The sequence below is a fragment of the Pleurotus ostreatus genome (genome assembly GCF_014466165.1).
Source record: "Pleurotus ostreatus strain PC9 chromosome Unknown scaffold_7, whole genome shotgun sequence".
NCBI lineage: Eukaryota > Fungi > Basidiomycota > Agaricomycetes > Agaricales > Pleurotaceae > Pleurotus > Pleurotus ostreatus.
This window is the reverse complement of record NW_023503162.1, coordinates 1,326,139-1,349,130: the sequence shown is the minus strand read 5'-3', so window position 1 is coordinate 1,349,130 and position 22,992 is coordinate 1,326,139. Positions and strand designations below refer to the sequence as shown.

The following is a 22,992-nucleotide window of genomic DNA, read 5'->3' as shown; positions in this document are numbered from 1 at the left end:
GTCTGAAGTGTCCATTTTAGGCACTACTAGCCGAGCACCAGCGTTGGCAGAACGATCATGGTGCCCTCCTCGCAGTCGGACAGGCGTGTCCTTTGGCATCCTCGACAGGACACCAAGTTCGTCGTTGGTGGTGGAACCCAAATCACCTTATATGAATGGACTCCAGAATTCCCCGAGATACGGCATATCACTTCTCAACATGACCTTCAATTCATGAAGGTGACTCGCCGTGTAAATACCCAAGCGACCGTCTTTTTTGAAACTCTCATCCCAGTGCTTTGCATGGTCTCCTGACGCGACGTACGATGATCTGTTCGCTGTGGGCCTCACTACAGGACGTGTGGATCTCATTCGCCTGGAGGCCTCCAAGTCTGCTCGACAAGCGAATCTCCTCACAAGCGGTCCCACCGTCTCGCTCCCAGTTCGGAATTCACGCTCTTGCAACGTTGTTACATTCTGTGCCACGGACCCAAATTACCTGGCTGTGGGACTGGACAAAGTTCGCGGAGAGCCTAGTTTGGTGGTGTGGGACATAAGTGCTGCTTCTTCCACCTTCGCTCAGGCCTCGCCCAATCCAAACTTCACCAGCAACGTGCAGCCCAGGCCAAACCCTCAACTTCCTCGCGCTGAGTTGGGTTCTCGTATAGATCACCGTATCGTGCAACAACATGCATCAACGGAAGTCGTATCATCCCTTTCTTTCATTCCGAAATCTACTCACCTACTACTCGCGGGGATTTCTTATCGTTGGCTTCGTCTGTTCGACCTTCGTAACTCCATACCATCAACTAGTCATGTCGCGGCGAAGGTACATGGTATTGCTACAGATCCTTTTGACCAGCATCGAATCGCATGTCATGGCGACGGGATTGTGTCGATATGGGATGCCAGAAAACTTAATCATCCGTTACTTACGTTTACGGAAAAGGATGCCCTCCACGATGGGGCTCGAATCCGGCCTAATTCAATATACTCGTGCATCGAATTTTCAAGCACAAGACGGGGTATGCTGGCTACGATGGAAAAGGATGCATCGTACGTGCGCTTCTGGGATCTCCTGGAGTCCCAGGCGTCGTTAGTAGAAGAGTCTCCAGATGGTGCTGCATCCCGAGATTCCTCATCGGCCAGTAGAACCACCAGGAAATCCTGGGCCAATCTCCCCTGGACAGCGGGTGTTACTACTCCACACCTTCAACCCCAAGCCAGGGAAACGGAGACTCATCCATCGCTGATGGCATGTGGTACCTTCAGAAGTAAGCACCTTCATCGGTGGTTTTCTGTCATCAGATTAAAATACATTTCTCAGCCAAGGATTTCCCTCGGCCATTGGCATCGTTTGCCCTTGTACCTAGCCCTCACTCGCACCCATTAACCTCCAACGTGATGGTGGTCAACAGAGAAGGCGACCTTGAGCTCTACGCAGTGCACGACACTCCTAAGCAAGCTGTTTGGAGTGGTCGCGGCGAACTCGCAATTGGCGCTGGCAAGTCGTTTAGATTCATCTCCGGCTTCCAAGACATTTCTCCTCCTCCTGAACCTTGGGATGCGCCCGCGTCTGATGCTAATCATCTCCAACAAAAATCGAGCCCCCGGTCTCGTTCGCACTCTCTTCAGCGGCTGGATGGTTCAGTTCGAGGGCGTAGTGGGCCAAGAACGAATGGATCTAACTCTCCTGCCTTGTTTGGGCGGGGTGACGACGAGGGATTCCCTGCTCTTTCGTTGTCGCCATATCCTACTAGTATCGCTGCTTCAAATACATATGGACGCTCGGCGAAAAGCAGAACATACAGCCCTATGTCCTTTCGCAAGTATTCTCTGCAATACGAGTATTCTTCGTACCAGAAAGAGAAGGCAGATAATGGCTCTCGCGTATCGCGTTCGAAAGGGCCTTCGGATAGACCTGGGGGTCGGATCTCCCAGGATAACAGCTCTAGTCGAATCAGGAAGCAACAGCCGTTGAAAGCACTAGGACATGTTGTCGCTGACGATATATCTATGGTCATGCGTTCGAGAGTTATCAAAGGATATGGTCTCAGTAGAGTGAGTGGCGTATCAAAGCCCCCCCGTTGGGCAATGTTGGCTGAACACATCCGTCCCAGCCGCAAGATAACACTTATATCACGCACGACGAACCGGACGGCCTTTTGACCGAAACTTGGGCATGGTTGAATCGTACGTTGCCTTCAATACGAGCTTATCTTTGGTCCTGAAATCCTTGGATAGACTCCAGAGAGATATTATGCACTCCAACAGCACGAGTTGGTAATCATGATTTCACTTACGAGGGGTTACTAGGTATCTGGGAGGGGTTTCGCCCAATGTCCAACCAACCTACGGAGCCTAGCACGGCGGAGGACCTTCTCGGCGCACCGGGGTCTCGAAGTCGACGGAGCCGCTCCCCAAATGGAAGGACTTTGAGTGCATTCCACACTGCCCTCACAGAACTTGCGGCTCGCAGAAATGTCCACCACTCTGATTGGAAACCAACCATATCGACGTCGAAGCTGCTTCAACGACAGATTGCGCTGGATTTATGTGGTTGGAGTCTGAAACAAGACGACTTGAGCAAAGCCATCAAACGGTACGAAACATCCCTTCTAAACCTAATCACTGTTTATGGTATTTTGGTTCAGGTGGGAGAACGACGGAAAGTACTCCAGGGCTGCATGTTGGCTAATCTTCACGAGACAATACTCCAAAGCGTTGGATGTGCTCATGCGAAGCGAAGGTACGCCTCAAGCAGTAGATATGGATATGCAGCTACCTAGTGCTGACCTTTCTAGATGAAATTCACCACATGATGAGTGGTACACTGGCAGCATTGATACCCCACGGTTCTAGCAGCTCTTCGATGAACTTAGAGCTACGAGAGCACTGCGAGCGATTGATCGTCCGCCTTCAAGATCCCTATCTACGGGCAATACTCACTCATCTCACCTTGGGGGACTGGTCCGAAATTCTGGATGAGGAGATCTTACCCTTCCGCGAACGTCTGGCTATCGCCTTCCAGTTCCTGGACGATAAATCTCTCTCGTCATACCTACGACGGTGTATCGAGCGGTCTAGTGCCTCAGGGGACATCGACTGCCTCATTGTCGCTGGATTAACAAAGCCTGGCTTGGATATCCTCCAAGGCTATGTCGATCACACGGGTGACGTCCAAACGGCCGCAATCATGGCGTCTTTTGTTAGTCCTTGGAAATTCGTTGATCGCAGAGTAGACCATTGGCTTGATTCCTACCGAGATATATTAGATGGATTCAAACTGTTCCACCACCGCGTCAACTTTGACGTCGAGCGAGGGAACGTCATCCAAGCTGCAATACAGAACGGGGACATACCCCGGGTGGATTATGTCCCTCGCCAAATTTCGATGCGCTGTAATTATTGCAATAAGCAAGTCAGCCCTCCAAACTCTGCTGCACAGTCCAAAGGACGAGTGAGTCTCTCGATTCTTCCGCTGTCGATTAGTTGCTCAAATAGTTTAGGTCAACGCATGTCCAAACTGTGCAAGACCGTTGCCAAGGTGTTCCGTGTGCTTGATGAATCTCTCCATCGTTTATGACGGACAGCGAGAAGCCCAACTAACCCTTAACGAAAGCAAAGGCGAGTGATTCTTTCGTGCTGTAGAGTTTACGTTTACCCTCTCTTTGCAGACACCATCGATGACGCTATTGTCATTTGCCAAACATGCAGGCATGGTGGTCATGCTTCTCACCTGCTGGATTGGTTCTTTGGTGCGGACAGTGCTCGATCCCATGGTATTTGTCCCGTTGCAGATTGCAATTGCCGGTGTGCGGACGAGTACTGATCCAATGATCCACTGATAAGGATGCTGCTAATTATATATAGGATGTGCATTGTAATAGATATGAGATACTGTCCAGGAAGGAATAACGAAAATTACAGCCTAGTATTCGTCAAAGCTGCCAAGGGAGTTAGTAAAGCGGGATGTCGAGAAGATGGGTTCTCACCGATCTGGCATAAGAACGGGGGCCAGGAGGCTCCACATATACAACAACATGCACACCCAACTCGACACCACTCTCATCCACATTGCCACCTCGGATCGCCCGATGTATACATCAGAGTCGGGGTCGGTTGGGGCGTCACCGATAGGGTTCTTCGATACTACGTTCCTAACGCTCGGCGTTAGTAAAGGGAGAACGACACGATGGCGAAGACACCTACCAGTCCGTTAACAGCATGGCAACATACATCCCAGCAATGGCAAAAATGATGTGGAACCAGGAGTACTGTTTCAGATTCAGCAACGCAACTGATTGATGCTACATGAGCGAGGACATACATTATATCGGGTTCCTGTACGTTCGTCATCGCGAGTCTCGCCAAGTTCTTCGTCTTCCTCCTCGTCTTCCTCCTCCTCGAGGGCGGAGGCGGGAATAGCACTGGAATACGTACAGTCAAGAGAAATAGAATATATACACCTTGTCATGGACTTACCCAGCTTCGACTGCAGCAAGAAGCGCCTGGTAGCGCGGCGACTCCATGCGCCCAGGTTGTGTGTTGACTACTCCCATCTCGGCATGCCCAGCAGTTTCGCTATCAATGGGAAGATGAAGCGCGCCGGACTTCTTGGAGCTTCCGGATAGGGCACGACTTTGAGTCGCAGCACGGGTGGTCGAGTATGCAATCGCGACGAAGGTGAATATCCCACCGAGCACAACCGTTGTTGTTCGCGTGCCACCAGCCTTCAGTATCGGATTACAACCCTGTGCAGCGTGGGCGTGATTGCTGACCGCACTGACGATGAGATAAGTACAGTACGCAGCGACCATACCCGACTGGGCGAGACCTGAGCGAGGGTTGTATTCTTGTATTGTCGGGTGGATACACATTATGGTGATGACAAGGCATAGTGCAAGGTTAAAGGAAATGAAGAAGCGATTCAGGGTGCAACCGGAGTTGGCGAAGAAGCCATACATGACACCAGTGAGGGTGATAGCGAATGCGTACATGGCCGCGGTAGAGCCGACAAGGATGTATTGCCACATATTCGAGTTGGTTGGTGAGTTCTCCCATTTATCAAGGCACATTTCAGAGTATGAATGGGCAAAGTCGACGAGGAGAACGAGACCGAGGAGTATGAAGATAGTTGCACCGATCAGGGAGACGTAGTTGCCCCAGAACATAAAGAAGCCGTTTGGAATGAAGAAGCTGATAGCAACCAAGACGATCCAGAGCAAGACCTTGGGACCCCACCATCTGCAGTAATGTAAGGTAGACTCTCAGATTTGCAACGGCGTACTCACCCATTCTGAATGGAGGCCCGCTTATCCTTCGTGTCTTGTACGCCAACGAGCGATGTGCTGAGGATGAGGTGGAACAAGGAGAGAGCGAAGCAGATACGGTGAACAGCCAGTACACCGTAGCATTTGTCCCCTGCGCAGTCCATCTTGATGTAGTCGTAGCTGTACTTCTCTATGAGTTTGATGGCCCAGTCGGTCTTCATGAGCCATGCTAGCATCGAGTTTAATGCGAATATCATCTGGTCAAATCAGCATGAGTTTATGGATTACAAGTACTATCACTCACCGCAAATCCGATACGGGTGGCAATTGACGAGTTGCAATTACATGACTTGCAGAACATGGACGCTGCACAGTCCGAATGAGGGTAGAACAAATAAACAAAACGCGAGGCCCGTACCCGCTGTGGATGTGCAGAAGAATGCCAGCCCAGCTAGACATGATGAAGCGACCGATCCAAATATACCAGCGATTGGAAAGGAAAGCAACAACCCCATGGTCACGGAAGTTCTGAGGATAGGTATGACGAGCGCTAATTACTGCGAAGCAGTAGTTTGGCACCCCCAATTGTGCCAAACAACAGCCGCCAAATGGCCGGTTTGCGTCCTCTCCTTTTTAGCAAGGCCGAAGGCCTACCCAGCTTGAGATTGGTGAAACTCAGAGATAGTGCGGCATGAAAGACCGAAGATTTCGGATTTTGTATCTAAAACTAATCACGACATAGAAGTTTCTTGTGTTCAGCTTTGTGCCAGCAACATTGATTGTCCAGAAGTAGAGCCAACCAGAAAGAGATTTTATTGAACACAAGGAATTGGAATAGAACACGGTAAACTAAGGTTTGCCGAACGTAAGATCTTTCCCGTTATTCTCCGTCTTGAGAACGTTGCCAATGTATGCCCACTAGATATTGCTGTCAACGACTAATCGATGATAGGAAGAGGAAAAGGAAACTGACGTTCAGGTAACCTCCATCACCTTTACGGAAGAACTGCCCAGATTTAGCATTATAGATCTCATATCTACACGCAACGTCAGTCAAGTGAAGAGCTAGTATCGGATTGTACAAACCCGATCGTTCCCCCAATCTTGACATCAAACTCTTGGTGTCTATGGTCCCAGTCGACACCCCGTTGGCCATCCCACTTGTAGTCATGCTTGGTGTGGCATACAATCCAGTTGAAATTGGGTTGCTTGGCGTGTAATTGACCAACGAGGTCAGAAGTGAACTTGCTACGCGCCTATAGTAAACGGCCGTTGCGTTAATAGTGCATTCCGCGTATTGTAAGCGTTATGCCTACGTCTTTGTCTGCGTTTATGCCGTCTTGTATTCCAGTGATGATACTCATGACGACATCGCCAAGAGCACCCCCAGCTCCTTTTCGTGCCTCTAGAAGCTGGGTGTTATTGCCCGGGTTGATATACTCCGTCCGAGCCTCAAGTTCTTGTGTATCGAGAACTTGGACATGATCGGACGGTGCCCTGTAGACCACAGCCGACAAGGATGACTGAGCAAAGAGGATGACTGCCGTGGCGGCAATAAGCGTCGTTGATCGAAAGAACATATTGAGAGGGGGATTGAAGTTGGACACCAGGTCGCTTGGTTGGGAGTTGATTGAGCGTGGCCGGCACGATGGGGTTTCTCATTGTCAGGGTGAGGTACTTATACTGCGAGAGTCGACGCGGTCGCGTTGGCCAGAAAGCTATTTTTAGTGCGCGCAGATACGGTGATGACGATGAAACGGATCGTACTACGGGGTTGAAGCACGCTGGCTGATGCATTGCCAAGATCAAACACATAGTAGTAGTAGAGGTTTAGACCGGTTTCACCGCCAACCTAGTTAAGACAACGGTGAAGCGGCACCGACAACGTAGCCAGACATTGCTTTAGATCGACAAATCCCAATAGGTGTTATATCTGGAACTCGTAGTCTTGATCCTATCAGCAAGCATGGTGATATGGCGAGCGCGCGTTGTCGTATAGCATGGAGTGTGGTTAGGTACTATGCGTTGTCAGTTGTTGAGCACGATCATACGCCTATACTGGCCGGATAGCTCCTGGAAGCCACTTTTCTGTAGCGAAGGAGGCGGAATCGGAGGGGACATAAGAATCCCGCCTATCAGTGGAGATTGCTGAGTCAAACTGTCGTTTGTTTGGTCCAGTCGCAATGCGAAGGGCTTGATTCGCCGTATGCCATGTTTAGAACAACAAACAGCGTTGACAGGACCGCGTTACTTGATGCCATCGTTTCTGCTTTCTGCGTAAGGGCTACGGCGTTCCTGGGGTTATGATCTGACCCGCGGCTTTCTGGCTCCCTTGCAAATCACCGTTAGACATGTGCACAAACATGCTTAGTGCCCAGTGAAACTTACTTGAGAGTCAAAGCTTGTATTGCAGTATCTAACTTGGCTTTTTGCACTTCAATTCGCGGTGCAGGTAAGCCACCAAACTGCCAGCAGCCGTTGCCTCAGGCAGTGATATTTGATTGACGCTGAGCACCTTAATGGACCGTTCGACAGAAATGGTAGTTCAGCCTGGTTCATGGGACGGCATGGCTGTATCCTTGGATCCACTGCTCCATGTGCCGATGTGTCGGGAAGTTGTAGTAGGCTAACGGTTTGCAAAATGTATTCGAATTCGAGTATGAACCTGCAGGCTGGTAAGAATTGGCTAGCTCTGGTCAAAGAAGGATAGTCGATCTGGGGCGAGCTTTGTGTCGGGTTGTGTGGCAAGTAAGGATGGAGCCACCATGGCTTATAATTAGCTATAGGAGAAAGGGTTATGGAATTTTGAAAGGCTCAAAGCCGCTGTGACAGCAGCCTCGTGACGCGTTGTCTTACGTCGCCAAGCCGCGACTCGCGACGTTTCCCTCCTGGTTAGTTGAAGGAATGAAAGTTTAAGTGACGCAACAAAGATTCTGGTCATTATTTGAACAATCGCCGGTCTACGTAACGTTGATCAAGATTTTAGAATACATATGTGCGGTCTATCAATGATCGAGCGCTCATATTTTCACCACCTCATTATTCCTCGCCTGCTCGCATTCGAAGACAGCATATCGCTTACAAACCATACTCCATTTGATGTTTCCAACAACACAGTCCATCATCGCTCGGCTGAATTTGTCTATGTCGGCGGTGTAGTTTTGCTGGTCCGACACGATTTCCAGAAGCATCTCCCTATGAGTATAAAAGCGGCTCAGGGCATCCTGAAACAGCCTCTCTGAATAATCGAAGCTTCCTTGGAGGTCCCCCTCGCAGATGCCCGTAGATGGGTCTCCAATTATGACGGTGATGACGTTGTTTTGTGTCGCCCCAGCCATTTTCTCCTTCTTGTACGAGTAAACATCCTGCAATAACGAGCATGAGTTTGAGACTGATAAGAGGTTCGATGATACGGACGTTGGCTAAAAACACCATTTCAACGGCCGCTTGAGACATCGTCTGAATAGAATGCGAATCTTGGATGGAAACTGGCAACCGAATCCCACCGGTCCATTGTGCGAGAATGAGGAATGGCATCACACCGACAGTAGCTAAGCGGTTGATATAATAGGCTTCGAGAGTCGGCGGCTGGCGAGAGGGGGGGTCGACTTCACGATCAATGGCTTCTTGTACGATGGCCTGGACAGAAGCAAGGTTCTCCGCGATGAACGATTCGTGAAAGAGAGGTTCCAACGATAACATGACGTTCTGTGCTAGGCTGTTGAAGAAGACCGATAAGATCGTGTGGGCTACGTGTGGTCGCAACGGAAATACCTTGTCATGACAGGAAATAGCGGATGGTCGGTTTCTTCGGGTACGATGTTCGAAAGGACAGACGCTGTCCCCCGATACATGCCCATATAAAGGTCTGCCCATCGCTGGCTCTGCGAGCTGGATGTGTTCTCCCTGAAGTTTAGATGTGTAAGAGTGATTGTATTGTGGGGGCGGTAAGCCTACACCTACGTGATCTCCTCGAAGATGAAAGCCAGAGTGAGGTAGTCAAGGCATGTCCTAAGCTGATCCAAGGATGCTTCTGGGTATGCATGGGATATCAATACCGGCATCTGGATCTGCTTCAACGTCTATAGAGAGTTGCTTAGTACATTATTGTCGTAGGATACGGGGCTTTTACCTCAACAAAGCCCGTGTCGAGAGCGAGAGAGTCCAGCCATTGATTGAACTGCGAGTCAAGTTTGTGGAAACGAGGGTTGACACGAGCACCGTTTGCGTCGAAGAGAGCGAGGAGGTTGGGTAAACGGTAATGCGAGGCCATGTAGATCGATGAGTGCTGTCTCTTCCATCCTTCATCCTTATATTTCTGAGGAGAAACCTATAATTTGATGTGTGTCCGTGGATGAGAAACGAGGCCACTGCCCAGCCAGGTGCCTTAAGACAGCAAGAAGGTCCGACGGTCGAGGATTGCAAACCCGCGACGTGGGTCAATGCACAACAAGTGCCAAACGTTGGACTCAATTAGAGTTAAGATTGGGATCTTCTGACACCCCAATGTCGGTCAGAATGGAACGGCCGAACTGGCCCGCACGGCGGGCAATAAAACGCCGTCCGATGAACTCGATTTCAGTCAAGGTTTCTCAGGGAAGCACACCATTACCGAGATACTGTACGTAGTAGATGTGGTGAATATCTCTGCGACACACCGATTATCGGAGAACTCACTATCTAAGTTAACAGTTTCCGCCCCTTACACAAGGTATGTTTAGTTAGGAAGACATGCCTTTTCGTACTACATCCCCGTTTTGGATCGGACTCCGGGTCGAACGTTGGCTGCCATACGAACGCACCCCTTGGGTACAATGGAATTAAAGGGGCTCATGCTAATGACATCCAAGTTACTGACCTTCTCGAAGACTGCATAGTACAGCCTTAGATACGGTACACGATGAGTAGTATCTTGGAAGTTGCTCGCTGCGTTAATAGATAACGGAGGCTATGCCAAGATCTGCATACTATACACGCCATCATTCAGGGATTCAGCGCCTGGAAGCGGGAACAAGTTACCTCTCGGATAAGTAATTGTCGACCGACGGCGGCGGGAGTCCGGTGTTTTCCATCGTTTTGTCCCCATGGACGCAGTCTGTATATTTCGGGGGGAGAGTGTAGTCAATGACAGTCTATCAGCTGCACAGTAAGACGAATGTCAACTATGTAGATATGCCAATTTGAGTACTTACAAGAGAAACACGAGGGACCACAGTACCTGCGTATTCGTGACCTTCAACCATACATCGAAAACAGAGTGTTGCACTACCAAGGCTATGTCCTCGTTACCGACCAGATCATAAGATAGAAATAGAAACTAATATCAGCCTCCATATCAACGACATCTCTCTTGATTACCTCACTCTGGACTTCGACCTTGATGCCTCCCTTTCCGAATATCTGGTGCCAGAGTTCCTTGTAACTATTCGGGTCATGGCAGAACATGTCCATATCACCGCCCGTCATAGGGCGTGCTCTGATTCCATTGTTTGGGAGCCCTATGCGAGAGCCAAATATGGTAGACCCAGGGGTAAAGAAGCAAGGACTTTGCATACTAGTGTTTGTTTTTCGTGAACAAGTATACGAATGACGAAGCATGGATCACAGAAACGTGTCCTTGCAGCAGCGTGAGGAAAGTCAAGGATTGCAGGTCTGGAACCGGCGTCGAAAGAGGTTCGTAGAATGGTTCGCACGTGGAGCAACGTATGCTGGATCGAATACATCCCCAAGGACGACCATTAAGGGGGATGCTTCCGGGGTGGTCAGGAATAGTTCATGTCCGGCGTCCCAGAACACTAATGTACATGTATCATGTTCGTGCGAGTTAGGGTTACTCCTGAGGAAGGAGGACGGAAGTCATAGATGAGCACTTACCTTGACGAAGATCAGATGCAACGACATTCTGGATTGGCCAACCGTCGGCCACGGCCTTTCGTGCATCATTCCCAACTGGGATGAGTAGACATCAAGTTTTGTCGTCGGTTTCTAGGGAAGCACAACTCACAACAACCCATGTCCAGCAGGATTGCCTCTGATCTCTCCTGACCCATCTTGAGTAATCGTTTGTACGCCGGCATTCGGGATATCTTGAGACTACGAATTTATATATTCAATGTCACGGAAGGTTGATATTGGCATAACCCACTCCAAAAAGGCGAATCTTCGTATGCATGGATATTCGTATACCTGAGGTAATAAATGAGGAATTAAGCTTGCTGCCCAGTTGAATACGTACACTGTAAGCTTTCGCTTGCACTCTCAAAATATACTCTTTCAACTCCGCGTCATCTTGAATCCCTGTCATTAATTTAAAGAATCTGGCCTCCTGATCATCAAGTTTATAGAAACTTGGGTTAAGAGGGGGTTGGTCGCTGTGGTTTGAGGGTTCATTATCGTGCTAGAAGATGAGAAAAGTTCTGCATCGACCTGGTTGTGTGTAAGCAAATGGAAAGACCGATAACAACTCCGAGAACCAGAAGCATTCGGGCATGTGGGTAGATGTGTCCGATGACTGAAAGATCGTGGCAAGCATACGTGTTACGATGAACTGGCGGAAGGACATGGTCAGTGCAGGAAGCTGATACTTGTGAGGGCGGTTAGCTAAACGATGTCTGCGTCGAAACAAGTAGCGAATCGTCTAGCCGACTTCTTTACTTCGCCCCTCTCACCCATCACCGTAAGTTTTAAGACCTCGCCGCCCTCCATATACTTGTCGTTTGATGGAGTCAGATCGTGTCGTCCGAATGCCCAGTTGAGGATGTGCACACCAGTCTCTAAACGCACGAACCCTTTGATCCGCCAAACAACCTCCTTTGATACTGACGCAAGCGCGGTTTCCAGTACGCTCGAGGAAACGGAGGTGTGCTTGGTCGCAATTTCTACATTTCTGTGGTTGTGGTCGTGCGTATTGTCAGGGCAGTCGCAAGGTCCTTCGGGGCGGCGCCTTTGGATGGTAACCGTTTCTACTTCTTCACTATGGGTATGATGACGTTCTACGCTTGGGACCGGCTCATTAAAAAGAGAGGTTTCGATACCGAAGACGAGGTGCGGGTCGACACCATCACGACCGCGGCACTTTATCTTGGGTGTCTCGTCGTTCAAAGTGTTTAGATGGTCGATGACCATGTCTAGTGCACGCTCAGAAACATGTTCCCATTTGTTCTGGCGCAGGCGTTCATTTAGCTGTCGACCGGTTGGACATACATTGTGCTTACGATGAGAAGTATATCGGTGTAGCTTGCTTGCATCTTTGCTGTAGGCGACGAGTCTTCATAGCCCTGGAAGTTTTCGGCATCCACTACGGTGACTATCGAATCCAATTTAAGGTCTCCCGATGTCTGTCTTTCCAGTTCGCGGATCTGAAAGGCCAACGTTGCAGGAAATGCTGACCCCCTTCGAGCCCGACATAAGATACGAGATTTATGTGGATCACTGAGCACGTACGAGCACTCTATGATAATACGATCCGGTCGATATTTATCTGGAGTATCTTTATGAGCCGATGTCTGGATTGGGCAAAGGCATTCACGACGAGCCTCTGATTTCTAGCAGAGCATTCTGCATCTGGCCCACCAAGACACAGCACCTGGAATGACCTCAGCTTGAGGTTTTGGGATTTCAAATAGAAACTCACATACAACCATTCAGGATTTCACTCACCGCCGTGAGGCTGGACTGTTCAGCCAGCTTGCTATCAACTTGAATCACATCTCAATACCGTCACGAACATCAGGAAAGTTTATGCTCACCTTCTATGTCCCCAAACTCATTCTTGAGCAATACAACCCTGTAATCCTTCGGAAGCTGGGGGAGGAGAGAGAGAATGACCGACGTCTTGCCTGCACCCAGGAATCCTGTGAAGACCGTTATGGGAATGTATGAACTGCCCTGCTGCGCAGAAGCCATCCAGGATTTGTGTTGGTGATAAATTTGTCGAGTCTCGACGGGCAACAGTGCACACGGCGCTAATGTTGTTTGGCCGCCGGAACAGAAGGGAACCAAGAGTGAGGACAAGTGGGCTGGGCGGCCATAAGGAAGGTCTGCTCCAACCACCACCACCACCACCATTCACCCTAGAGCCCTAGAGGTCGTTGCGCATGCCATCGACAGACGACAGTAAAAGCAGAAAAAGATTCGTGTTCGACGCGTCGCTGATTGCCCGCGTTCATACTTGGCTTGCGTATACGGCGTTTGCGAGCGCATTGTGTATAGGGTGCTTGTTGCACTATAAGAAAATCGTCAAGAATGGCGTTGCGGGGTACCCGCAAGAATGGTTTCCGTCCGTTTCAGCCACGTACGTGCCTGTCAAGTTACTTCCGTGCCTCTGACGGTGAATTCTCGTAACAGGATCGGGGACTGGTATCCTGAACGTAATATATTCCAAGTGCTCATTGCCCTAACAGCAGGTCCCCGATTCGCCCTGGTTACACTACTATACTATCTCCAGCACTCCCAGGATTCGTCGCTACCAACTGTGGTCTTCATTTCTGGACTTATACGAACCATATCTTGCGGCGGCTGGGTATATATCACTTCATCTGACGACCACGACGTGCACGATGTCTTAATGATCACATATATTGTGTGTGACCTTCCTTGGATGCTTGGAGGGATTGCATGCACACAAAACGCGGTTGTTCGTCGCAAGCGGTGCGTTCTCAAAATTAACGTTCTTAGACTTCTATTAACACGACATGCCCAGCCGGATGATAGCTACCGGGTAATGTCCATATACTTTTACCTCGTCTTTTGCTAATTTGTTTTCAGATTCTTTGCCTCCATTGTACCATTGATATATTTCTTCGTTCAACATAAAGTTCACAGAGTGCCCGGCGGTGAGTTATCTCTCTTAGTAAACATGCCCGTCCCAACGAATTACGTTTTTAGCATATACTCGCTACGCCTTCTTCGAATGGGCACTGATTATCTTCGACGTATTATATGACTCTGTCGCGGAACAGGATCTAAGGGAGGCAGATTTACAGGTTTGTGACCCTCGGTATCGCCATTTCAACTCTGAAGCCTAATTCTTGTTGGTAGATTTCGTTGGGTCCTTCCCTTCACTCAGGCGCAGAGATAGATCCAATGTACCAACGGATTCGTCGTCTTGCTTAACGATTCACGCTGATGCTCGAAGCAGGGTGACGTCCGAACCGAAGATGGTTAGTACATCCGCTGAAACACTCAAAGAGAAGCACCCCGTTCCACCGCCGCCACCGTTATTGCTCGATCTATCTGCATTGGCCCAGCATAGGCCTATATTGAGCTTCGTATCTGACCTATACCTGTGTAAGGACTATCTTCAAGCTCTGCAGACTTGATGCTGAACGAGGCCTTAGCCTATATTTTCTGGTCGCTTTTCACGTCGTTGATACCTACCTTGTTCTATTTCTCGGTTTGGGAACTTGGCATCGCTGGTCAGGAACTTGCCCTGTTAGCGACGTTGTCACCCGCGTTCCTAGCGGTTCCCTCTGTTCTATCCTGGGTACGAAGCCGTGGAGGGTTGTCCGCGCTCCAGCTGCTATCTCTCTCCGGTCTTGCTGCGTATGCATTGAGCAGTCCCCTTCATCGTTTCTTTGTTGTGACTTTCGCCAACATCATTGCTGTCATGGGGCAGGTCGTTATTTGGGCCGGCCTAACTGACGGGAACACCGTTGGTTACCAGAGCATCAGTAAGTCTTGAGTCCTGAGGCACTGTTCCGGGAAATTTGCTTATTCACTATTCTTGTAGTCACTGCTTTGGGTTTGATGACTTCGTCCTTGTCAAAACATGCCAATCATTCCAATAACCCGGGTATGGTCTCTGTCGTCTATTCGTGATTCTGTAGCTGAAGTCATATGTCTAGTTTGGCCGCTCATCAACGAATCCTCCGGTGGATATAATAAGACTGGACTTTTCATCGCCGTTCTAGCGTTATATGAACTTTTCGGTCGACCTGTTGAACAACCCAGCTCAGAAGCCTCAATGGACGCCAAGAAGGGTAACACCGATGGTTACAATATGGCTAAGGAGCACTGGCTTGTAGGCGCTCTGCCTCTTGGTAGCCTAGTCTTCTCCCTCCACTCACTCTTGTCCGACCCCAGCACCCTTCTCGCGTGGTCATGGACAGGTTATGCAAACAGCGCGCCTCGTGGCCCAATGCCCCATCTCCACGGTTCGATTACCTTGACCGCTCAGTCTCTCGGCCTTTTCATTGCTCTCACGACGCTCTCCCTATCCCCGACTTCCATCAATTATCTCGCCCACCCGGTCTGGTTCATCTTCGGTCTGGCGTCTTCATACATCATGCTCCAGTATCGGGATTGGATTGGGTATCTTGGTGGATTGGGAGTAGCCATCTTCACCATGGCAGTCATCCCCATTGTCTTCCAGCGAGCTGCACTTACCGGTCTCACCGCGCGAACATACTTCATGGCGTTCCTCGTCTACTGTTTGCTGGTTCTAGCTAGCGTCTGGACTGTGGCTTATGCCTTCGTCCCAGGCGGTCCGTTCTTACGCGAACGGACTGATCTGTAAGCGTCCTTATACCAGATCCCTGGGGATAGATGTTGACCATATGCATTAGCGTTGTCCTTGCTCAAATGGCGTGTTTGTCGTTGGCGTTCCAATGGCCCGGCGCTGTCCCTCGGACCCTAGCGATCGAAGTCCCAGCCCGCCTCAGGAGTTATGCGAGAACAACGCTTGCTTTGATTTGTGTTGTTGCTGTATTTGTCTCCCAATATCGAAGACCAAGTATCAACCCCGTGCCATATAAGTCCGGCCCGCGCATATTCAACGCGGGTATCTGGACGGTACACTTCGGCATGGACAACACAGGTAGAGATAGCCAACGACTCATTAGGAATGTCGTCAGGTATTCCACTCCTTGAACGACCGGTATATTCCCACTGAAATGGCGGTTTAGGGACTTGGAGTTGGATATCATTGGTTTGTTGGAAACTGACTTACACGTGAGTAAAAACCGACGTTTCATTGACGATCAAAGTATCTATGAATGCAATAGCGAGTCGTATATGGGAACCGCGATCTGTAAGTACCTTTCAATTACGTGAAGCATGCAATTGACCACGCAAAGGACTCGAGTCATCGTGGAAGAACTCGGATATGTAAGCCGTTGTCCTTGACCTGCGTTTCCGTTGTCTCACACTCTCGTAGTATGTTGATTTAGGACCAGGGCCCAATTCTCACACATGGGGCGCTGCCCTTCTCTCTAAGGTTTCTCCTTCAATACGCGCACCTCGTATATAGCTAATTCAATGCCTACAGTTCCCAATCGTCAGTTCCAAACATCACTTGCTACCCTCTCCTCGAGGCGAGCTGGCCCCTGCCATTGAAGCCGTACTTGATGTCTTCGGTACTGAGGTCACGGTAGTCGTATCCCATAACGGTCAAGGTGCCCCCCATTCTTATCGTATTATCGTTCATATACTAATAACAACATCGCTTGCAGAGGAAGACCCGTTGGACAGGGAACTTCAAAGTCGGGAGTTGGCTAGAATAATGGCTGCTGCGCATCCTCGACCAGTCGTTTTCCTTGGCTACGTAGTCACGAAGCCGCACGCCAAAGAACGTTCGTCCGCCCTCTTTTCTTCCCATTTCCGCTCTGAGTAAACCGTGCAACCATGCAGCTGCTCCCTACGAGATTATGGTCAGAGACGGGCAAGTCCACGATATCGACAAAGACGACCAGGATCGATGGTAAGTCATCCGCGTCGTACTTACTTCCACACTTTCTAACTACCACCAAGGTGCGAGTACATCTTTTACAGAAATTTGTACCGGACGGCCTACGCCCGTGTTTCGCGTGGTATTGTTACAGACACTGAACTTCAAATCGGCCAATTCACTTTACCGAAGCATGGATTCGGTGTGGTCAACGAGACGGAAGAGGCCAGATACTTGCGAGCCTTCAAAGAAGAGTTGCCTCAGCGCCATGTACGTGTTCACGTCGCCCCTTGTCTGGTTCCTATGTTAAACTAGAGTTAAGTGGTTCCCTATGGCATATTACGGGGATCAAAACAAAGGAGGCGTAAATGGACATTACTACCATGTCTTCGGCACGGTATGTTCTTATTTACTTAATGCTGTTACCATCTTTCCTAAGGGTTGTTCTGTAGCCGTTGTATTACAAGATCCCGAAAGACGCAGTTTTGTAACTGTTATCAAGCTAACTCGCGGCTGAAAGGACAGTACATACGTATGTATATTAGGAGTTCGCAAGATCGTGTTGTATGGATGGCACTGTGTTGAATTCGGAGCTCAGCAAAACATGGACTAAACCATTGACCAAGACAATTTAATACTGACGAGTGAAGTATGCTGGCGAAGTTGACCTGGATGTAGGTGATATGGGCCTGCCGCCTCACCGTACCCAAACGGAAAATGCATCGATGTGGCCAGCACCTGCACAGTCTATTGGTGGCAGCGGTATGGCGCCGGTCAACATACGGGCACTGAGGGGACAGCTGAGAAGGGAAGATGGGAGGTCGATACTCCGATGATAATATGAAGAAAGATATTGCTGTCTGGCTTTGATAGACGCGGCCATGCCTATTTTATCGTGAAAAAAGTCGGCTCAGAGGCTGGACTGGTCCTTGGGAGAGGAAACACCATACTGGTCATCGTAGTAATGGGGCTGAGCTTGTTGCCAGGGACATGCCTTGTACTTAAGTGCCGCGTCCTTCCACGATCAACAAAACCCTAGATAATGAAGAATGCATGTAGAATACATGATGGCTCAGTACAGCGACAACATAGAAGGAAACCCCAAGATATAAAGATAGAGAGCGGAATCTAAAGTCTAGTAGAAAGAGTTGAAACAGGAAAGAAGGGAGAAGACAGCCCTACTAAGTTAGTACACGTTCCATGCGCTCTAGTGCGCCATCCATGCCCCGTAATATTAACCCAAGTTGTCGAGGCAGCATCTCTGACCGCTCCTCGCCGCCTTCGACGTTGCGCTGCGTTTGATCTCCCATGGCTCGCTCCAGTGCAATGGGCAGACTGAGCGTTATACGCGTCAGCTGTATCGTGAGCCGCGAGCGGCCCATCAGGTCGAAATACGACAGTTGCCGGAAGGCATGTTGTACCTCAATGAGTCGAGATATTTCCGCGTGAAGCGCGTATATACAAGCCCGGCAAGCTGTGGGTGGATGGCTATCAGTGCTTTCTACATTTGATTGGACAAACCAATTTCACTTAATGCGCGTTCACGGATGCCCTGTAAAGTCGATATTACCGAATTAATGCCCTCGTCCCCGAGTCTGAGGGAGGGATTTATGTCGTTGATAGTCTCTGCGCGTATTGTTTGAGTATGCAGTTAACACATAGGGTGTACTGGGGTACTTACTCAGCAAGGTGCGAATGACCTCAAGGTCCCCATCTAGAAACTCGTTGAAAATACCCAGGATGACACCCCTAAATGTCTCCTCTGCGTGGTTCGTCGCACTGGCAGCAAACACATTATATGGCGTCGACGCGGGCCGTCTATCATAAACCCGCCGTGAAGTAGGGTTGCTGAGAATCTCGTACGCAACCGACACTTTCTGGAATGCGGATGTGGCCTCGGGATCGTCTGAGGATTTACTAGACCGAGTGTTGGAGGATCTGTTGCAAAGAACAGGAAGAAATACGCACTCTGGATGACATGCTCTACTTCGGCGCAAATATGCACGCCGAAGCGACACCGTGTCTAGCTTCGCCGTTCGCTCTACACCCAAGACTCTGTAAAGATCATCACTGCTAAGTATGTCCGCGATTATTGGGTCTTGATGGGGGGCCTTGGTCTCTGTTTTGGGATGTGGGGGAGCGCGTCGGTTGGATTTGGAGGAAGATGCTTGGATGAGTGATTTATCGTCTGTCGACTCGAGGTCTTCGTCCTCATCGACTGGTAGGTAGAAATATGAACTCGCTGCAGAGCAAAGGATCAATGAATCGAGGTCACAAACAAGAAGAGACTGGAAACATACCTGATGAATAAACATACGAGAGCATTGAAATCAAACGCACAGCGCAGATGGTGGGGCCGCAGGTGGCAGCTTGCAGGCAACCTTACATTTCCATAGGACCGCCATAGGCCGAGCAAAAAGTCGAGAGCATGTGATTCCGACAGCGCCATTCTCCTCATATCTGATAAGATAATCTCAGCCTTTCGAATTCGACAATCGGCGATCAATTAATATTGTGTACTTGCATACTACTCTTTTGGCAATCCCTCTAGCTTTTTTACACAACAAGGGACCTCGCGAAGAGGAGCTCGTTCTCAAAAATTGCCTGTACAGCATGAAGTACATTAAATAACTCTGATTTAGAAGCTATATCATAAAGGTTGTCGACGAAACTTGCTGCGCTTGTCTTAAGCTCATCTTCCCTTGAAATGGGCAAACTGGGTGAATGAATCCATAGGGAAGTCTCCCTTGAGTCTGAAGAATACACTGCTAGCCCCTGTGCACTTGATCATCCCCTGATTTCAACAAGCACTTGTCAAGAAAGTGAGTATAAATGTCTTGTCAGTACAGCTTTCTCCTGGAGGAATGCCCAAGGGCACAACACTCAAAGAAAAGGAGGACAATATTAAGAGGATCAAACATTGGTGTAAGGTGGTAGTACAAGGTCAAGCAGGTGGTAAGTACGATAGCTCAGGGTCGCATGTATATATATACTGTGACACGAGATATAGGGGAACAGGGGTGTCGTCAGTGGTAAGTGCGAGCTTACACCTTCTTCCTTCCAAAATCTCATTACTGAGACACATCCTACAGAGTCATAGTGCAGAAGAAGAAAACAGAGAGCCAACAGAACCAGAGTCAGGACCAGCTTGAGGATGGTAGACTTCCCAAAGACAGTTCTCCCTCTTCTGGTCCTGGTGGTGGCCCAGAGAGTGTCACAGCAGCAATTCACAGGATTGGTCTACAGCAACTCCCTTCACTTACTCCACAGCTTATGCAAATGATGGTTCACCAATAGAGAATGCTGTTGCATTCGGATTTTTTCAAGATTCCCCTGGTATCTAAACACATTCTAAATCCACGAAGGATTCTGAGATGTGGGTTACAAATTACTCAACCACTCCCAGGACATGCCCCTTGAATTATTGGAGATGTATCCAATGCAGCACTCATTGCCCCATGGGATCCATTATTTGAACCTCCATCTAGTATACCGTTTCCAGACTTGCAATCCCAGATTTCGCTTCCCCCTCTTTTTAAAATAAGTTGCTGAGGGTCGCGCAATATTCAAGTAATCAAGTACAGTTGATTAGCTCATAATGCATACGCTCATGATGCATATTTCTCGTAATGCATTGACTTTCCATGGGGACCATGTCGGGAGGCGGGGAATATAGTGCATAATGCATTGCTTCACAAATGAGGATTTGCATTATTACATCGCCGGATGAAGGGTCGGGGGACACCGGCACCATTGTAGCACACCGAGAATAAACCTTTTTAGACTAAATTAGGGTGTACAGCGCCACCTCAATGACGACTCGGTAGCACAAATTTATTACAGAAAACAAACCACTAAACAAAGACCCCATGCCTCCATCTGAACCCACTCAAAAGGTGCGGCCCAAGCCCCAGCCGTACAATCGCAAGCCAAAGGCACCTGCAGCAAAAGCAGACCATGCAACAACAGCAAAGCCAATTGCTGACCGTAAACGGCAGAACCTAACACTCATGTGGTGGAGTCAGATGATTCCGATGACGAAGAAGAGCCAGTCGTACCAAAGGCTGACCTTCTACATCTGTGTGAGCAGTTGGAGAAGTCTTGTATCCACCCTGCCCTTGCATCAGAACGAAGCTCGTTTCTCGCACAAGAACTCCGAAAAATCCGGGGACATTTACGGAGCGAGATCAGAGCTGGACTCAAGCAGAGTACCTTAGAGGGTTTCCTCGACGCGGCGATGGACAAGAATGGTGGGGCATAGGTAATTTACATGATTCTGCCGGATATAGCAACTGTCACATATTATATCAGCTGATATCACACAATGTGACAATTTCGCATTGCATATTTCTCATAATGCATTGGCCCAGGATGTCTCCCGACGGTATGCAATATGAGATAATCAACTGTAGGTGCATTGCATTTGACTGGGACTCCAGCAAATGTATGAGGAAAAAGTTACACAGCACGCAGAAACTATCTACGTAGTCACGCGGTCCCTTAAAACCTGTACCGCCTTGCCCAAATCTAACACCTCTGCACTCAAGCGTGGAGAACGGCCCATGAAGGATGGTGACATTCAGATGTTTTTGTCCTCGACCCCGATAGCGGGAAGGAAATGTGGGTAAAATATTTGGGAAGAACGTCAAGGTAGACGCACATGGTGTGGAGGTCAGAAGAGATGGTGTTAATGAAGGAATTGATAGTGGTTTAACCTGGTCGGTAACGAGGCTGCAGGAGGCTGGTAGATGTCGGGTTTGCTAGTACGCTTTTCGCGAGTCGTACTACAGGTTCAAAGCTGCTACGGGCCAGAGCTAATCATCATGATGGTTGTTCGTAGGAGATGACAACCGCTTGCCATTCGAAACCGCCCACGGTATTCTACCCAACCTACAATATTGTTACTGACCATATCAACATGTGGACTCGGCTATCAGCGTCCTTGTTATTATCATCTCTGTTAACTTCTACGACCTGCGCTTCCACATCAACACTGCCCTTCTCGAATATTTGACCCCAGAGTTCTTTCCAGCTGTTAGAATCATGACAAAACATCTGAGTTTCGCTACTCGTATCAGGACGTTGTCTGAATCCCTTGTTAGGTAGCGCGATATGAGAACCGAATATAGTAGAGCCAGGCTCTGGAGAGAGCAAGGAAGCGATGGCTTTGCATGCCTGTTGTTGTTGGTCCTCGCCGAATAAATGGAAAAATGCCGAAACATGGATGACAGAAATGTGTCCCTGCAAGGGCGTCAGGGATGTCAATGACTGAATGTCCGGCACCGCCGTGGAAGGAGGCTCGTAGAAGGGCTCGCGTGGGGCAAGGTGTGCTGGATCGAACAAATCTCCGGGAACGAACTTCAGAGGGAACGCTTCGGGAGTAGTCTTGAAAAGCTCATGCCCGGCATCCCAAAATCCTTTCTGAACATATAAGGCAGGTGTCTTGGATAACGGGGGGGAGATGCATACCCTGACGGAGGTCGGATGCGAGGGCATTCTGCATTGGCCAGCCATCGGCGACGGCCTTTCGCACATCATTTCCAACTGCAAGAAGTCAAGGGTAAGCTCGTGGCCTAGCAGTTCAGAGGTCAATATACAGCAGCAACCCATATCTAGGAGGATAGCCCCCCGTCTCTCCTGACCCAACTTGAGTACTTGCTTGTATGCCGGTAATCGGGATATCTTGAGACTGCCAATCTTCCGGTTAGAGGAGGATCTTGATATGAGCTGAACATCGCAACCCACTTCAGAAAGGCGCATCTTCGAATACACGGATAACCAAAGATCTGAGCGAAACGAAAGGAGGTAAACATAATGTCTAGTCAATGGCTCGGTATAAAGGGGACGTACATCGTAGGCCTTCGCTTGCACGCTCAGAATATGCCGCTTTAGGTCTTCTGCGTCTTGGATACCCGTCATCGCTTTGAAAAAGGCAGCTTCGTCGTCGGCAAGTTTATAGAAACTTGGGTCAAGAGGAGGCTTGATTTTATCTATCCTTGAGTGATACATCTTCGACCAGATCAGTGGGTGAGAGGGAGAGCATTGAGGCCCTCTTCCTTGTATAGGCTAGATAAT

At 49.2% G+C, this 22,992-nt stretch overlaps 7 protein-coding genes across 7 annotated transcripts; 2 read left to right on the top strand and 5 right to left on the bottom strand.

The window, feature by feature from the left end:
- Positions 1–57: 57 nt before the first annotated feature.
- On the top strand, positions 58–3,811 carry PC9H_009664 (uncharacterized protein; the record flags this gene model as incomplete). Its single annotated transcript, XM_036779162.1, has 9 exons — positions 58–219; positions 275–1,253; positions 1,307–2,040; positions 2,100–2,172; positions 2,224–2,581; positions 2,634–2,728; positions 2,784–3,439; positions 3,489–3,606; positions 3,657–3,811. 9 exons carry the CDS (start codon positions 58–60, stop codon positions 3,809–3,811), a joined length of 3,330 nt encoding a protein of 1,109 aa, XP_036628551.1.
- Positions 3,812–3,910: 99 nt separating this feature from the next.
- PC9H_009663 (uncharacterized protein) lies at positions 3,911–5,767 on the bottom strand (the record flags this gene model as incomplete). The annotated part of the gene is made up of 8 exons (XM_036779161.1): positions 3,911–3,926; positions 3,975–4,139; positions 4,192–4,256; positions 4,310–4,409; positions 4,465–5,226; positions 5,274–5,509; positions 5,557–5,618; positions 5,671–5,767. The coding sequence occupies 8 exons, from the start codon at positions 5,765–5,767 to the stop codon at positions 3,911–3,913; spliced, it is 1,503 nt and encodes a 500-aa protein (XP_036628550.1).
- Positions 5,768–6,101: 334 nt separating this feature from the next.
- On the bottom strand, positions 6,102–6,832 carry PC9H_009662 (uncharacterized protein; the record flags this gene model as incomplete). Its single annotated transcript, XM_036779160.1, has 4 exons — positions 6,102–6,170; positions 6,226–6,289; positions 6,339–6,508; positions 6,569–6,832. The coding sequence occupies 4 exons, from the start codon at positions 6,830–6,832 to the stop codon at positions 6,102–6,104; spliced, it is 567 nt and encodes a 188-aa protein (XP_036628549.1).
- A 1,440-nt stretch (positions 6,833–8,272) lies between these two features.
- Positions 8,273–9,525, bottom strand: PC9H_009661 (uncharacterized protein; the record flags this gene model as incomplete). The annotated part of the gene is made up of 5 exons (XM_036779159.1): positions 8,273–8,617; positions 8,670–8,970; positions 9,027–9,158; positions 9,216–9,334; positions 9,385–9,525. The coding sequence occupies 5 exons, from the start codon at positions 9,523–9,525 to the stop codon at positions 8,273–8,275; spliced, it is 1,038 nt and encodes a 345-aa protein (XP_036628548.1).
- Positions 9,526–11,852: 2,327 nt separating this feature from the next.
- Positions 11,853–13,157, bottom strand: PC9H_009660 (uncharacterized protein; the record flags this gene model as incomplete). The annotated part of the gene is made up of 6 exons (XM_036779158.1): positions 11,853–12,181; positions 12,242–12,413; positions 12,467–12,683; positions 12,781–12,837; positions 12,886–12,949; positions 13,001–13,157. The coding sequence occupies 6 exons, from the start codon at positions 13,155–13,157 to the stop codon at positions 11,853–11,855; spliced, it is 996 nt and encodes a 331-aa protein (XP_036628547.1).
- Positions 13,158–13,348: 191 nt separating this feature from the next.
- On the top strand, positions 13,349–17,408 carry PC9H_009659 (uncharacterized protein; the record flags this gene model as incomplete). The annotated part of the gene is made up of 20 exons (XM_036779157.1): positions 13,349–13,545; positions 13,599–13,901; positions 14,019–14,086; positions 14,139–14,236; positions 14,292–14,338; positions 14,392–14,540; positions 14,591–14,923; positions 14,983–15,045; positions 15,098–15,764; positions 15,818–16,105; positions 16,157–16,202; positions 16,256–16,281; positions 16,328–16,358; positions 16,408–16,467; positions 16,519–16,645; positions 16,703–16,822; positions 16,881–16,950; positions 17,001–17,187; positions 17,240–17,314; positions 17,370–17,408. The coding sequence occupies 20 exons, from the start codon at positions 13,349–13,351 to the stop codon at positions 17,406–17,408; spliced, it is 2,994 nt and encodes a 997-aa protein (XP_036628546.1).
- Positions 17,409–18,098: 690 nt separating this feature from the next.
- On the bottom strand, positions 18,099–22,926 carry PC9H_009658 (uncharacterized protein; the record flags this gene model as incomplete). The annotated part of the gene is made up of 8 exons (XM_036779156.1): positions 18,099–18,391; positions 18,439–18,543; positions 18,599–19,205; positions 21,823–22,334; positions 22,387–22,461; positions 22,515–22,606; positions 22,663–22,703; positions 22,768–22,926. The coding sequence occupies 8 exons, from the start codon at positions 22,924–22,926 to the stop codon at positions 18,099–18,101; spliced, it is 1,884 nt and encodes a 627-aa protein (XP_036628545.1).
- Between the last annotated feature and the right edge of the window lie 66 nt (positions 22,927–22,992).